The sequence below is a fragment of the Rhipicephalus microplus genome, chromosome 8, assembly GCF_043290135.1.
Source record: "Rhipicephalus microplus isolate Deutch F79 chromosome 8, USDA_Rmic, whole genome shotgun sequence".
Lineage (NCBI taxonomy): Eukaryota > Metazoa > Arthropoda > Arachnida > Ixodida > Ixodidae > Rhipicephalus > Rhipicephalus microplus.
Window position 1 is genome coordinate 21630144 of NC_134707.1, and position 15399 is coordinate 21645542.

At 45.5% G+C, this 15399-nt stretch overlaps 1 protein-coding gene across 1 annotated transcript in view; it reads left to right on the forward strand.

Moving 5' to 3' along the window:
• Nucleotides 1–14515, forward strand: part of CCT2 (chaperonin containing TCP1 subunit 2) — a 44350-nt gene extending 29835 nt beyond the window's left edge. The window contains exons 8-11 of the mRNA XM_037416405.2: nt 2225–2439; nt 13183–13320; nt 13669–13768; nt 14172–14515. Coding sequence (XP_037272302.2) covers nt 2225–2439; nt 13183–13320; nt 13669–13768; nt 14172–14341 — 623 coding nt within the window. The 3' untranslated portion in view covers nt 14342–14515. The remainder of the gene's footprint in view (nt 1–2224; nt 2440–13182; nt 13321–13668; nt 13769–14171) is intronic.
• The last annotated feature ends 884 nt before the right edge of the window (nt 14516–15399 follow it).

Sequence of the window (15399 nt, forward strand, 5' to 3'; positions counted from 1 at the left end):
TTGCGCCGATCCAGAGAGTTGACGAAACAAGTAGCAGGCGAAACTGATGTGGCTGTTATGTTCGACGGCACTTGGCAAAGAGGGGCCACAAAAGCCACAACGGGATTGGCGCAGTTATCTCCTTAGATACTGGCCTCTGCTTAGACTTCGAGGTCATATCAAATTACTGCCTGACATGCAGTAGGCACAAGGATATGGGCCCAGACGAGGAAGTGTGGCAGGCATTCCATGGCCCAGTCTGTGAAAAAAATGCAGACTGTTCCTCCCATGCCATGCAAACGGAGGCTGCAATGCGCATTTGGCAGAGAACATTGACTTATGACACCCCACTGCATTTCATGACATTCTTGAGTGACGGTGACAGCAAAGCATATAGTGCAGTTGCAGAGTCAAAAGTCTATGGTGCTGTCAATATAGAAAAAGAAGACTGCATTAATCATGTGGCCAAGAGACTTGGCACCGCGCTACGGAAGCTGCATGTGCCATTACCACGAGGGCAGAAAATGAAAGAGCCAGTCATTCAGAAGCTCCAAACATACTATCAGATTGCCATAACAAGCAACAGGGGAGTGTACGGGATATGTACACTGCAGTATGGGCTTCGTACTTCCACTCATGCTCTACTGACAATGCTGGCAGCAGAAAGTTTTGCCCTGCAGGAACAGAGTCGGGGTGCAAACATCAACGCAGAAGCACTTGGTGAACCTGCACCATGCCACACACCTCTCCTGACAAAAGCACAGGGATTGGCTGTTTTGCCCATTTATAAGCGGCTAACGGATGAGAAGCTCCTTGCTCGATGCATCAAAGGGAAAACCCAGAACGCATCGGAATCCCTGAACAGCAAAATTTGGCTACTTTGCCCCAAGACTAAGTTTGTCTCCCGAACGGTTGTCGAGACCGCCGCAGCTATGGCAATCCTGTGGTTCAACAAGGGTCATGCTACTTTCGAGCACATCCTGGAAGAGCTCAACATACTGCCATCTAGAGATCTAGTTACTTTCAGTGATTCCCACGATGCGAGGCGCATCAAGAGAATGTCTAAGCGTCTGACAGCAGAAGCAAGGGCCCACCGTCGTCGTGGAGTGAAAAGGGCACGGCTAGAAGAGAGTGCTCGAAAGGACCGTGAGGGCACAACCTATGCTACAGGACAGTTTTAGTAACTTGCAGTGCTTTTCAAAGTTCTGTTGAACATTATGGCCAAAAATTATGCATTTCTAACAACTCTGTGATAAAAAAAAGGTTTCAAACTTTCAAATGCGTTTTTCTCCTTTTGCAGTTTTGTGTGATCTGTGCTTCTTATACACGCTAGTTCGTATACTTAGAATTGTCATACCTCTATAAAATTTTGCACATAGCATGATGAAGGCCCATAGAGTGCAAGTATCTATTCAGATTGTCAGTGCTGCTTGATTATGTTTTTCAAAAATTACATAACATTGAAAGCCCTTGGCAACTAGAGCCATAGTAAACTTTTCTATTTTATTATTGTATTGCACCTTTTTACACACAAAATTTAGATAGTTTTTTGCACTCTACAGTTCCAAAGGATCATAGTCAGCTATATCTGCATGCTTTATCTCAAATTTTTATAGGTCAGAATTGTTGCATAACAATGGCCATAGTTTTGCAGTATCTGACCTGCAGAAAGAAAACCAAGCAATCTACATGAAAATAGATGACATATTTGAAAAGAGGAGAAAAAACTTTATTAGCATGCCAATTTGTGTTAAATTCAGACTCTTATTAAAGAAAATCGTTTTTCAAGTAGCATCTCCCCTTAAACAGAACTACTGCTTAAATGGAACTATTGCCTCAGTAATGCCTGGTTTCGAGCTTGTATTCTGCACCCATGTTCACCTCTCAGTAAACTGAACTCCTGTTTTAAATGGAACATATTTTCCCACCACCTTGAGGTTCCATTTACTGAGAGTCTACTGTATGTGCAGTTCATGTCTTTCGACTGTCGTTAAAAGGTACCCGTAAATAAAGTTCACTCTTTTATACTGAACTAATCAGTGTGAAAATTACCATAGACTTGACACATGTTCAAATTTAAAGTACGAGAATTCAAGTTGAAATATTTAAAAAAATTGTGCCACACATAATAATCGTACCAAGAACTCAAAAAAGTAATGTGGCTATTTTGCAAGGGAATACTATATTTGCTATTTCTGTGCCCACTGGACATCACAATGACATCCTTGCTGCCACTTGCACGTAGGCGGCGAGATTGTGTCCACGTTCAACACTCCTGAGCTGGTGCGCCTGGGCACGTGCGACCTCATCGAGGAGGTGATGATTGGTGAGGACAAGCTGCTGAAGTTCTCAGGTGTGCCTCTGGGCGAGGCCTGCACCATAGTGCTGCGCGGTGCCACCCAGCAGATCCTGGACGAGGCCGAGCGGTCGCTACACGATGCCCTTTGTGTGCTCTCTCAGGTACTTGGCCTCCCTTATCGATATCTCTCACACTCGTAGCCACAAGAAGCAATTGAGAAGCCGGAGAGTGCGTTATGAGAGATAATTAAGGATGTTTATCTTGTCTGCTATGTTTTGCTCAAGGTTGCCGTGCAACAAGACATGAAAGACACGCTTATCTGAAACATCAAATCAGTTTAGTCATACAAGTTATACTTTCAGAACCCTATTGCTATTGTGTCTGCCATCATAGCTGAAAATAGAAGAGGAAATGAAGCTCAAGGGCTAATTTTTCAGCTTTGAGCCATAACGCACGCGAACGCTGGCACAACATCGGGAATTCCAGTCTTTTTTATATTCTGGCCGTATCAGTTCAATGAAGCTTTTTTAAAGAGGGACGCGGCTTTGGGATCGCGAAAAATGGCAAAAGAAATCGATTTTTCGAAAATCAAGTTTTGAGTTTCTGGAACCCCTTTTCTATCTGATTCCAAAATATCTGCACTGAAAACCACGCAGAAGTGCTTTGGAAAATTCGTTTCACCCACCTAGGTAGCCAAAATATTTCTGGAATTTGCAAGAAAACAGCGGTTTTCGAAAAATTATAGCTTCACGATGGCGGGGCCGGGAGCTGGCTTCTTGAACTCATCGAAAAGAGCGTTTCTCCGTGTTGAACTTTCTCGCCTCAGCTGGCTTCCTCCCTTTAAAAAAAAAAAACGCACAAAAAGCAAATGTATTAAGGTTGTTTGGAGGCCCTTGATTGCCTGTGGCCGCCATGTTGCCTAAGCTCGCCTCACCATTGGCCCGATGCTCGCTCCGGGAGATCGTCGTCTGCTTTTTGTGCGTCCTGATAGCATGGCTCTCGAAAATCGCTACTTCGTTACGTTTTCACGGCTCGATGATCACTTAGGATATAAGTACACATTAGTTAGGAGCCGTAAGTGCATGCGCGATTAGGTTACTACGAGTGGGCGCACGGTCTACGAGCGCGGCTCGTCATCGGAGTCGTCTTTAGCCCTAGCTCCGCCGACAGCAAGACGGCGGGCAGGAACGGCGCGCTAGCGCACTCGCGGCGACGTGCTTTTTCGCAAGCAACGAAACTGTAAACGGTGGCACGATCAGTTTACTACGAGCGGCCGCACCAGATGACGATAAGATTACTACGAATGGGCGCGCGCTTTACGAGCGCGGCACGTCATTGGAGTCGTCTTTAGCCCTAACTCCGCTGACAGCGAGACTGCGGGCAGGAACGACGCGCTAGCGCACTCTTGGTGACGTGCTTCTTCGCAAGAAATTAAGCACATCAATCACTAGCTGCTCTGAACCACTTATGGGCATTTTATGCATTGGCAGCGCACCACACAGTCAAGCTCTGCACCCCCCCCCCCCCCCTTCACTGCCAAGGATTGCTCGAAACAGTGGCTAGCAGGTTCACAAATCGTCACTCAAAAATGTGATGCCAAGCGTAGCGCTTGCCGACTTTTTGTCATCGTAATTACACATTTCGCGCATCGTCACCGAACGCCGCCAGCAAGTGCATTACGCGGTCGCGCACTCCACGGTTGTATGGAGTGCTGTCAATAGGCTTTTGTGATGCGATTTAGATGTGTGTGATGCAATTTATACATGCTTGGAGCCGTGCTTGGTATCGTGACGAACGTCTATGAATGTTCTGAGGCAATGGAAGCCTCGTAGATTAGCGTTTCCGCGGCCGGCTGCATGATGATGCGTTTCACGGCTAGAGTGGCAAAAGAGCATGTGGGAATCAGGGGCACGAATTTTTATATGCCCGTTTAAGCGTCATTAAATATACTGGTAAAATTCCTGTGCCACCAGTCTTCTGCCCATAACTTTGTTATTTGGAAAGAAGGCATAGGCCGTCATGGTGTGATCCATTTTTCTGATGCAATAAACCTCTCCAAATAAAGAATGGCCGTGAATATTTGTAATCAAGTACTTAATTATGCTAATTACAACTTCTGCACTAGAAATATGTGTAATCATTTCAGTATATGGTCTTATTCAATTACAATCTTTTCTGTCATGCCTATAACATCACTCCTTCATACAAAGAACTTGGTTTGAAATCTATACGTGTTCTTTGTAAAGCATGAAAAGGAGATAAGGGGGGGGGGGGGGAACCAAGGCACACTGGTCAGAGACCACAGAAACCAGATACCTGAGAAGTCAAATATCACAAGAAGAACCTAAGATCACAATGATTAGGTGTTTTAGATACGTAAAAAAGTTGAAACTTTAAACGCAGTTTTCTCAATACTGCTTTTTTGTCATTATACTCGGCTCATGGAGCAGATATCTGGGCAACCACTTTACAGATTTTGATTCCGTTTATTTTGTAATGTTCCTTGAACTGTGCTTCAGGGGGCTTCGATCTTATTTTTTCATTTTACTCTTTAAGGGGGGAGGTGGCTTTGAAAAAAAACTTTATTTGTTGACCTACAGCAATGAAATTTGGCATGCATACTCGTAAGTGTCTAGAATAGGGAAATATGCAGTTTCATCATGATAGCTTCAGTAGTTCTCAAGTTACATAATGCTACACGATCCAATTACATGGTCTGCTCGTGGAAAGCCTAGCGCTGCAACATAACATGCCAGGAAGCTGCGAATGGTGCTGATCTTTACTCAAAAGAAAGCTACACGGTATGACACTCTCTGAATTTTTTAATAAGTTCTCTTTTTTTTTTTTTTAGAGATCATCATGGCTGCCGACACACATAGTCAGAAACAATGGCACGGACAAATCCTCGTCTAGAAAAATAACAGGGCCACAGAACAGAAATTGAAGATTGCTGTACCCACAAGCAGTGTTCAGGGATTCAGGGAAAAAAAAACAAAATCAAAATCGGTCCAGTCATTTTCATGCTACTCTTTCCACGAGCAATGCACTATGTCCACAACACCCTTGTGAGAAAAAGCCTGTCAAAGTTTTCGACAGGCTTTTTTCAATGAACTTTTTTGTTTCTCGTTGGATATTGATGAAAATTGGCACAGACACTAAGAATAACCTCACAGTGCTTCCATAAAAAATTTTTAATACATTACGAGAAACAAATTATTTCTTCATTGAACCATGTGGAGGGGCTGAGCATAATGTAAAAAAAAAACAGTATTAAGAAAGCTGCGTTTAAAGTTTCAACTTTTCTTTACGTCTCTAAGACACCTAAAAATTGTGATCTCAGGTTTGTCTTGTGATATTTGACTTCTTTTCATGATTTACTCCTTTTCATGAGTTACAAAGAACAAGTATGGATTTCAAACCAAGTTCTTTGTATGAAGGAGTAGCGTGATAGGTATGACAGAAAAGATTGTAATTGAATAAAACCATATACTGAAATTATTACACATACTTTTTTTTTTGTGCTGAAGTTGTAATTAGCGTAATTAAGTACTTTATTACAAATATTCACTGAACTTTTCTTTATTTGGAGAGAGGTTTATTGCATCAGAAAAATGGATCACACCACGACGACCTATGCCTTCATTCCAAATAACAAAGTTATGGGCAGAAGACTGGTGGCACGGGAATTTCTAGCAGTATAATTAATGACACGAAACGGGCATATAAAAATTCGTGCCCCTGATTCACACATGCTCTTTTGCCGCTCCAGCCGTGAAACGTATCATCTTACAGCCGGTCGCGGAAACTCTAATCTGCAGCAAATCATTAACCTCGGAACATTCATAGACGTTCGTGGCGATACCAAGCACGGCTCCAAGCACGTCTGAATCGCATCACAAAAGCTTACTGACGGCACTCCATATGACCGTGGGGTGCGCGGCCGCGTGGACAGTGCAGCCGGCGCGTAATGCACTTGCCGGCGACGTTCAATGACAATGCGCGAAATGTGTAACTACGAAGACAAAAAATCGGCACGCACTGCACTTGGCATCGCATTTTCGAATGACGACGCGCGAAACTGCTAGCCGCTGTTCCGAGAGATCCTTGGCAGTGAGGGGGGGGGGGACAAGCTTGACTGTGTTGTCCGCTGCGGATGCGTAAAATGCCCGTACAATATTCAGAGGAGCTAGCGAGTGATGTGGTACATTCCTTGCGAAGAAGCACGTCACCAAGAGTGCACTTGCGCGTCGTTCCTGCCCGCAGTCTCGCTGTCAGCGGAGTTAGACCTAAAGCCGACTCCGATGACGCGCCGCACTCGAAGACCGCCGCGCGCCCGCTCGTAGTAATCTGATCGTGCCGCCGCTTACAGCTTCGTTGCTTGCGAAGAAGCACGTTGCCATGAATGCACTAGCGCGTCGTTCCTGCCCGCAGTCTCGCTGTCAGCGGAGTTAGACCTAAAGCCGACTCCGATGACGCGCCGCACTCGAAGACCGCCGCGCGCCCGCTCGTAGTAATCTGATCGTGCCGCCGCTTACAGCTTCGTTGCTTGCGAAGAAGCACGTTGCCATGAATGCACTAGCGCGTCGTTCCTGCCCGCAGTCTCGCTGTCAGCAAAGTTTGGGCTAAAGACAACTCCGATGACGCGCGGCGCTCGTAGACTGCGCTCCTACTCGTAGTAACCTGATCCCGCATCCGCTTACTGCTCGTAACTAAAGCGTAGTTATATCTTAAGTGATTATCAAGCCGTGAACACGTCACGAAGTGGCGATTTTCGAGAGCCATGTCCTCGCGACGCACAAGCAGCAGACGACGATCGCCCGGAGCGAGCATCGGGCCAATGGCGAGGCGAGCTGAGGCAACATGGCGGCCACGGCCAATCAAGGGCCTCAAAACGACCTTCAAACATTTGCTTTTTGCTCACTTGTTGTTAAAGGGAGGAGCCAGCTGAGGCGGGAAAGTTAAACACAGAGAAGTGCTCTTTCCGATGAGCCCAAGAAGCCGGCTCCTGGCCCAAGCATCGCGAAGCTATAATTTTTCTAAAATCACCGTTTTCTCGCGATTTCCAGAAAAATTTTTGCTACCTAGGTGGGTGAAACGAATTTTCCGAAGCACTTCTGCGCGGTTTTCAGTGTAGATATTTTGGAACCAGATAGAAAAAGGGTTCCAGAAACGGAAAACTTGAGTTTCAAAAAATCGATTTTTTTGCCATTTTTCGCGATCCCAAAGCCGCGTCCCCCATTAAATAATTTTTATAGGGTTTCTTATTTGTAGTGCAAGTGTGCTCATTGCAGTGTCGCTGGACAAGTTTTACTGTTGCAAAAAAAAAAAAATCTTTTGAGAACGCAGCCCCCTTCAACATGCATTTGGCTGTGCATACAGTAATTACCAACCATTTTTGTCATTTTATAAATCCTTCAGTCCCTCCACGAGGTTCAATTGAAAAATAATTTTTCTCTCATTAAGTATTTGTGCTATCGCCTCGAAATTTTTATGGATGCACGGTGAGGCCATTCTTAGTGGCTGCGCCAATTTTCATCATCATCCGACCAGAAACAAGAAAGTTCACTGTCAAAAGCACGTCCCCCCTTAAACTTGAGACATTGAGGGTTGGGGCCTTTTAGAACCCTATGTGCACAATTTTTACCGCTGAATAATTACTAAGGTGCTAGCAGGTGCCATGAAAATCTGTGACTTCACGTCAAGCTGGTGCAGGAAATTCAAGGTGGCACCACCAGAAGTATTTAATTTTACGTGTTTTCTCGCTTGCGTATAGCTAGCTCTGGCGGTAGCAACCAGAGAAGGTATTTCGATATTGTTAAATTTCGATTTACTGATACTGATGATAATAAGGTAAAGAAGCTGTGCAGAGACATTGCTTTAATGCTATAATGAACATGTATGCTCACTTGATGCTGCTCATACATCATGCCACTTGGTGTGTTCTGTCATCGATACTAAAAAAAAATGTTGTCTTTGCATTGATTCATTTATTCTCATTGTACAGTAAGGGCAAATATGCTACTGTAATGCATGGAGTAGCATACATAAACTCATGGGCCCGTTTGTTATGAAATAAGGTAGATGGCAGGACATGTGAAACAGACTAGGCACTGTGTTGACTATTTACTATATTTAATCTAATCAAATTGGGTGCCTTTTTCTCAATATAGAATACAAAAACTAATCAAATGGGTGCCTTTTTCTCAATATAGAGTTCGAAAACTGCCTGTTTATTAGAATCTACCGTGTTTACTCGCTGAATTCGTGCATTTCTTTGAACCGATGAAAAGTTGGTGGGTGCGAGAATTACGCTAGGCAAATTTTTCGTAGGGAATTTTTCGCGAAAACTTAGGAAGTGGGAAAAGAAAAAGAAGCGAAGTGGCCACAAATCTGGATTCTCATGCTAACAACTAACTACAACCTTTGAGAAGTGGTTACCTTAGCAATAAAGCTACAGGTTTAAGGGGGGATGCTACACCTTCCAAAAACTCTTTTATTTTTGCGAGTACCTCAGTCAAATTTGGAGAGCCTATGTAGATTTTACTGCTGATTTCAAAAATCTAATTCTTTTTTTGCTGTGACAATTAGTTTTAAAGATATAATGAACTGCGACTTTTTCAATTAAGGCCTAATTAGCTAATTAACTGTAACTTGGATATTGATGTGCAACCTATAGAACCAATTCGGTATGTTCACAGTGTGCAATAAAGTATAAATCATTGTTCTGGGCTATTTCGAAGCAAAGTTGTGGGATGTTGAATATGACATGAAAAATTTCCCCATCTACACTTGAAACAAAAGATCCATTTAGAGAATTTTCTCCAAAAATTATTACAATAAAACTTACTTTACGACACATCCCCTGCATTTATCTTCGAAACAAAAAAGAAATCGTAATGATAACCCAGATAGAACAAGAGATATTGCTCCGGCATAATGGGAAGCACATGAAAATTGTCGTTTTGAGAAATCGAGAAAAAACGTGGGCACACATTTTTATTGCAGAAGATGCAACAAGACAACCTCAAAACGCACCAGAAGCATAGTCTGAATGCATTCTGTGCTCATGCCTCCTCTTCACTAGCTTCCGGAGTTCCAATGAGGCTGTTCTTTTCTTGTTGGAGACAATGCTGCGACGGTGGTCTTTTTCTCTCGCTCTCCTGGCACCAGTACTTGTCGCATTCATGTCCATTTCACCTAAGATTGCCGTTGCAGAATTCAAATTGCCCGTGTTGAAGCGCAGCACTGCTTCTGCAACAGCTGCTTCAACAGCGAACAGGGACGCATGGTGCTCCTTGGGGGCCAAACTCCAGATTACCGAATGTAGGCTCTCGTTGGAGTTCTGCGTTTTGCCGCGTTCGCACCTCTGAAGCAGGGCTCTTTCCGAAAGCCGGGTATAAACCGGTAGTAATGCCTCTGCCACGTCTTTCGGTAGATTGTAGGCATGCCTGGGGTCGGGCTCACCCTTTGCTTTTGCGGCATTGTGCCGACACCATGAAGTTTCACCAGCTGGGCACAGACTGTGGTCCGAGCATTCATCAGTGGAGGTGACGTGGCGGTATGTGGCCATCACAGCCTTTTGCATCTCGCCCACGTCACCTTCATGCGATTTCAGAGCCCGGCCATAATATGTGCTCAGCCTGGTGATCAGCTCACCTGTGAGCCTGCCTTTCCCACCAAGGCCTCTTTTCCCATCGCACTTTTGTTTCTGCACCAGGTTTCTCAATGCGGTGCCCATCCGTTTCTGTACATGATTAATACAGTCTCCCTTCTGCACGTCAATGTAACCATACACCTTGGCGTCTTGTATGGCGCAAAATGTCCTAGAGTCTCCATCAGACAGCATAGTTGTGTAGCGCAAGCCATGGCGTTCAAGCGACCTCTGAAATGGAATTAGAGCCGCCTCCACTTCCATTTGCCCCGCTTTGCTGTTCGTATTTTTTTGGCATTTGTGGTTAGCCTTCCATTCTTGATAGCCCTCACTACTAGGCTTTGGGCCCACCTCGCAGCCTAGGCAAAAGTTGGAAAGAACGACGTAGTCCAACACGTAGCCACTAAATAATTCGATAACTGTGCCCACGCCGATGTGGGAAGAATGGCCTCGCGTCTTCCACGTGCCGTCGTAGCTAACGGCAATATTGCCCCGGTGGCCGAAGCACAAGTCATCATAAATTGTTCTAACCTTTTCCGCACATTCGCTCATAGCGGACTCAGCCGCTCGCGTTGCAGCGGGTGCCAGCGTGTTCTTCAAATGCCGCTGAAACGTCTTGTGGTGCATACCGCGGTGTGAGATGCCCATTGTTGCGAAAATATCGTTCATTTTCGTTTGGCCGTTGCCGGTAGCCACCATCGCCCTCGAAGCGAGAAGATTTACTTCAAACGGATTGCACGTTTTCGTGCCGTTCGCGCGGGGCGAAGTCCATTCATTCGCGATCTCGCCGCACCTTTCACACTGCACTAGCACTTTCACGGCAAGTCCGTAGTCCCGATCCCCTCTGACGATCGTAGCCGGTCCGTGGCAGGCTTTGCAACACAAGGCACCCATTATCGCGTTTAGGATATCTAGATGCATAAGCAGATAAGGAGCAGCGTGGTCCGAGTCCTGTGCGGTTGCCTCGCTACAACTCGCGGTGAAAAAGTCAATTTTCCGTGCAGTTGCTGGCGCCGATGAAAGCCGGTCGAGCGTCGCTTTCTCCCGGGCATGATTTTCTTCAACTTCGGCGTTTGTCACCACCTTGGCGTCGATTCGTAGTCGTCCGGAGTTCGCTTCACCGTCATCGTCGTCGGAGGCAACGCGCTCGGTCGCACCATCGCTGAACAGCCGCGGAGCGTCGACACATCGTTCGTCGGAGTCAACCAAGGGCTCTGATGACTTCGTAGACTTTCTCCCACGACCTTTGCGTTTCCTGCGACCAAATGCGTGCACGGTCCGATACTTTTTTGCGTTTCCAGGCATGGCGATACGATCAGAAGCTTCAGAGTGCTCTGTTGATTTCGAGGCGTCACAGCGGTAACCCTTTCAAAATGGCGTCGGGTCGCGTATGCAGGCGCAAGCCGCGAGCTTCCAGCCAACCCGAAAGCGCCATTTCAGTCACATGCGCCGTTTAGCCAATGGCAGTGAGCGCGGCTCTTCGTCTTTGAGGCCCCGTTTTTCGAGCCGGGGATACGCTCAATGTTGCTTACTGAATAAAAAAAACAGCTGAAAACGCGTTCTTTCAAACAAGACCAAAATGGCGCCGATCGAGCGCGTAGTTCCCGCGTATCGTAGAGCCGAAACGTGCGCTATTCGCCCTCAATTTAAAGGGCAGGACGCCCGTTTTCGGTTTTTTAAAGTTGAATAACGATAAAAGTTGATGTTATTCGGCTATGAAATTTTGTAAATAGGTGCGCAATGATGTCGGGAACGCGAAAAGAAGGTTCGCGAAAACTCGATTTTTTGGCTGATTTTCGGTCCCGAAGTGCCGCGTCCCCCCTTAACACAAGGCAAGATTTATTTCAGACACAAAAGCTGCGAGCAATTCGTAAATTTTTTTGGAATACCGTATGCAAAGCTTGCTGGTGTAGCGTTAGCGCATGTCACTCAACCGGAACATGCCAAAGGTTAGCGTACGATGGCAACCTTGAGCTGATGGCCATGTATTACAAAATTGTCCGCGTTACCTTCTGACGAAATGAAGCTTTACCATCTATCTCAGTCTTAGGCACGTGGAAGGCCCAGCGTGTCTTAGTGGCTTTCAACTGCCCATGCTGCCACTGCCAGTAGCGAATACAAAACTTGTCGCCTCCCAAGTGCCTACCGGGGGTCCGGTGCCGTTGTTTAATGCATGATTAATAGGGGCTAGCGCTGAAAGCGGAGAAGAACAGCATTGAATGGTCGCGCAGACGGTCGAAATGCTCAGCCTTTAGTTTTGGCTGAAATAAAGTCTATTACTACTGCCTAAGTAGGGCAATCCTGCATAATTAATCACTTTCAACCAGAAAGCAGCCCTGTAGCTTCCTTATCACCCCATATCGTAACCACAGAACTGACACGACATACACTAACATGCCGCAACGTGGACTTGCCACTTTCGCCTGTATTGGATTAGGGCTCTGTGCGTTGAGAATACGCTTCCGGAGCCCTCCACTGCGGCGTCTCTCATAATCAAATAGTGGTTTTGGGACGTTAAACCCCACATATCAATCAATTAAATGCATTCAGAATACGCAAAATTATTAGTGGTTGGAAGATGCAGACATTTCGACTCCATTTTTTGGAGGTGCGATTAATTACTCGTGAGAAAAAGAACTTATTTTTGTTGGGCAATGGGGGGGGGGGGGGGGGTGCGAGAACTATGCGAGTGCGAGAGCATTACGCGTGTAAATATGGAGTATGAAACCGAAAGGGCGTTTGCTAGAGACTCACTTAGAGTGGTCAAATGCAGTGTCATCGCCATCTTGAAACTGCCTTACAAGATTTGACTAATTAAGTCGTCTTTTTGGGAGAGTTGTGCAGCACCAGATGCAACACTTTTTGGGCTGGATCTTTCCGAGATAATGGCATTTCAGTCATTCTTATTTTTAAATTTGGTAACAACACATTCAGGTGCAAGGTGAAAGCCCCAGATGTCTCATGCGAATGCGACCTTGAGTAAAGGGTCGTTATTTGATGCAAAAAGTCTCCTGTGCATCTGTACTACTTGTGGCTTCACGCATACTGTGCATTTACTTTGTGTTATTGTGACTTAAAGATATGAAAAGTATCAGTTGTGTGGTATAAAGTACATGGCAAATGTCCGCTGCAGAAATGTTTCAAGTTGTCATATGCAATTGGGTAAGGCACTGCAAGTTGATTTTATACCTTATTTTGAAGACATGTACCAGAATTTGGCTAGAAAGGGTGCCATTATATTCTCGTGCTCCAGGTTGTGAAGGACAAGCGGGTGGTGTTTGGAGGCGGGAGCTCCGAGATGCTCATGTCGGCAGCAGTGTGCAAACTGGCCGAGTCCACTGCTGGCAAGGAGTCGCTCGCCATGGAGGCATTCGCCAGGGCGCTGAGAAAGGTATTCTGCTTTTTCTGGGGTGTCTGCTTGTAACTTAATTTAGGAGAGGACGTGGGTGTTTACACTTACATTTTTACATTTTTTTCCCGCTTCGCATGCGCCATATTTTTATCGTGATTGTGTGAGACATTTTCGTTGTAAAAGTGTGCCCTATACGTGGACGCAGTGCGTTGAAATAGCGTCACTATTACCGATGTATGTAGTTACGTTTGGGATCGTTATAAGTCGGTTTGACTGTAATTGATAATCTGCTGTAGTATTGGCTTGAAGCCCAACACTCCTCCTTTGTCGAACATTTGTTGTGGCTCAAACTGTACCAGTGTGATTGAAACTATGGCTTAATTGCAGATCCCCACGATTATTGCCGACAATGCTGGCTTTGACAGTGCACAGCTAGTCTCGGAGCTGCGGGCGGCTCACTCTGAGGGCAAGAAGACGGCCGGCATCAGTAAGACTTTCCTGTTTATATGGAGTCTGTTGGGGTGAAATATAAGAATGTTAAAGATGTCTTTTGGGGGTTTAACGTAGTAAGACCGCAATATGCTTGTGAGAGTTGTAGTGGAGGGCTCTGGAAATTTGGACCACCAGGGTTTTATTAATGTGAACCTAACGCTAACAACATGGGCCTCAAGTATTTTCACCTCCATAGAAAATGCGGCTGGGATCCAATCCCATGACCTACTGGTCAGTTACAGAGCGCCATAACCACTAAACCTCTGTGGCAGGTGTTCATCTACAGGTGCATAAACCCGAGCTAGTCAGAATCAACAAATACTCTTGCCTCACTTCCATATTGTGGTTTCGATGCTAAAGACTGCAGAACTTGACTGATTTTAACGACGACTTTGCAGACATGACAGAGGCAAAGGTGGACGATATGGCCAAGCTCGGCGTGACAGAGGCCTTCGTCGTGAAGCGGCAGGTCCTGCTCAGTGCAGCCGAAGCTGCCGAGATGATCCTACGAGTGGACAACATCATCAAGGCAGCACCCCGCGAACGTCACCCTGACAGGAGCCACTGAGCAAAAGCTTACACCAAGTTTTCTTTTCCTTTTTTTTTCTGCACCATATGTAACTTAATGATGAGCCGAGGGAGGTTGTTTCTTTATGACCATTTATTTGTTTCAGTTGCGGGATGCTTTTTTTTTCTGTTTCACGGCCTTCATCTCTTGTAATAAAAATGGAACTGCCTCTTACTATGGTGTAGCAGTTGGTTTTCATTTTATTGGTCTGGGAGGGGTACTTTACTTCCCTGTTCTCCAAAACGAAGTTTTAGTAAATTATATTCCGGACTGCACTAAACATGAAGCACAGATAGAGTTTAAGTTGCATCGACGACCTTGAGTGACCATCACAAACTTTAAGGACTTGCAACAGTGAGTTATACTTCAGCGTTATCGTCTATTGCCACTCCAGCCAGAAATAGTTTATTCTGCAGTGGTGAGCTGGGCTAAATTAGACGCTCTGCACAATCACCTACAACAGAATATGTTGATAACCAACCGTCTGGCATATGCACAGAGGGCTGCTGAGGAATACACAGGCTGTGACCCCAGATGTGCGCTCCTACTTTGCAAGTTCCCTGTTTCAAGAATGATGGTATAGACCATCGACACAGCTTGGTGCATGCAAGAAATAATAGGAGCGGAACTATTCACAAGCCAGCAATGTTGGAATGCATCCATTAGTGTCCGATAATCCAGTTACATGTGGCACAGCCTGACACATGCAAGGGCTGGCATATTGCTGGCATACTGCGTTATATTGGAGTAGAACTGTGCCTCAACCGCTAGTGATGAGAAGAGAAAGTTGTGGTTTTATGTGCATATGCGCGTTACAATACAAAACTTTATTGCGAGCGCCATCTAATGAGCCGCTAGGGGCACTTCATGAACATCAAGAGGAAATTTCACAATGGCGAGAGCATGAAAACTATGTACGTATTCACTGATGCCTGGTGCGATAAAAGTGCTTTCGGTAGCCAGGCAATAAAAGCTCTTACCAGGTCACTGCTAATAGCCTTGCTTTGTTGTACACGTGCAGTTCACGCTGCTCGCCATGTAGTGCAAATGTAATATGT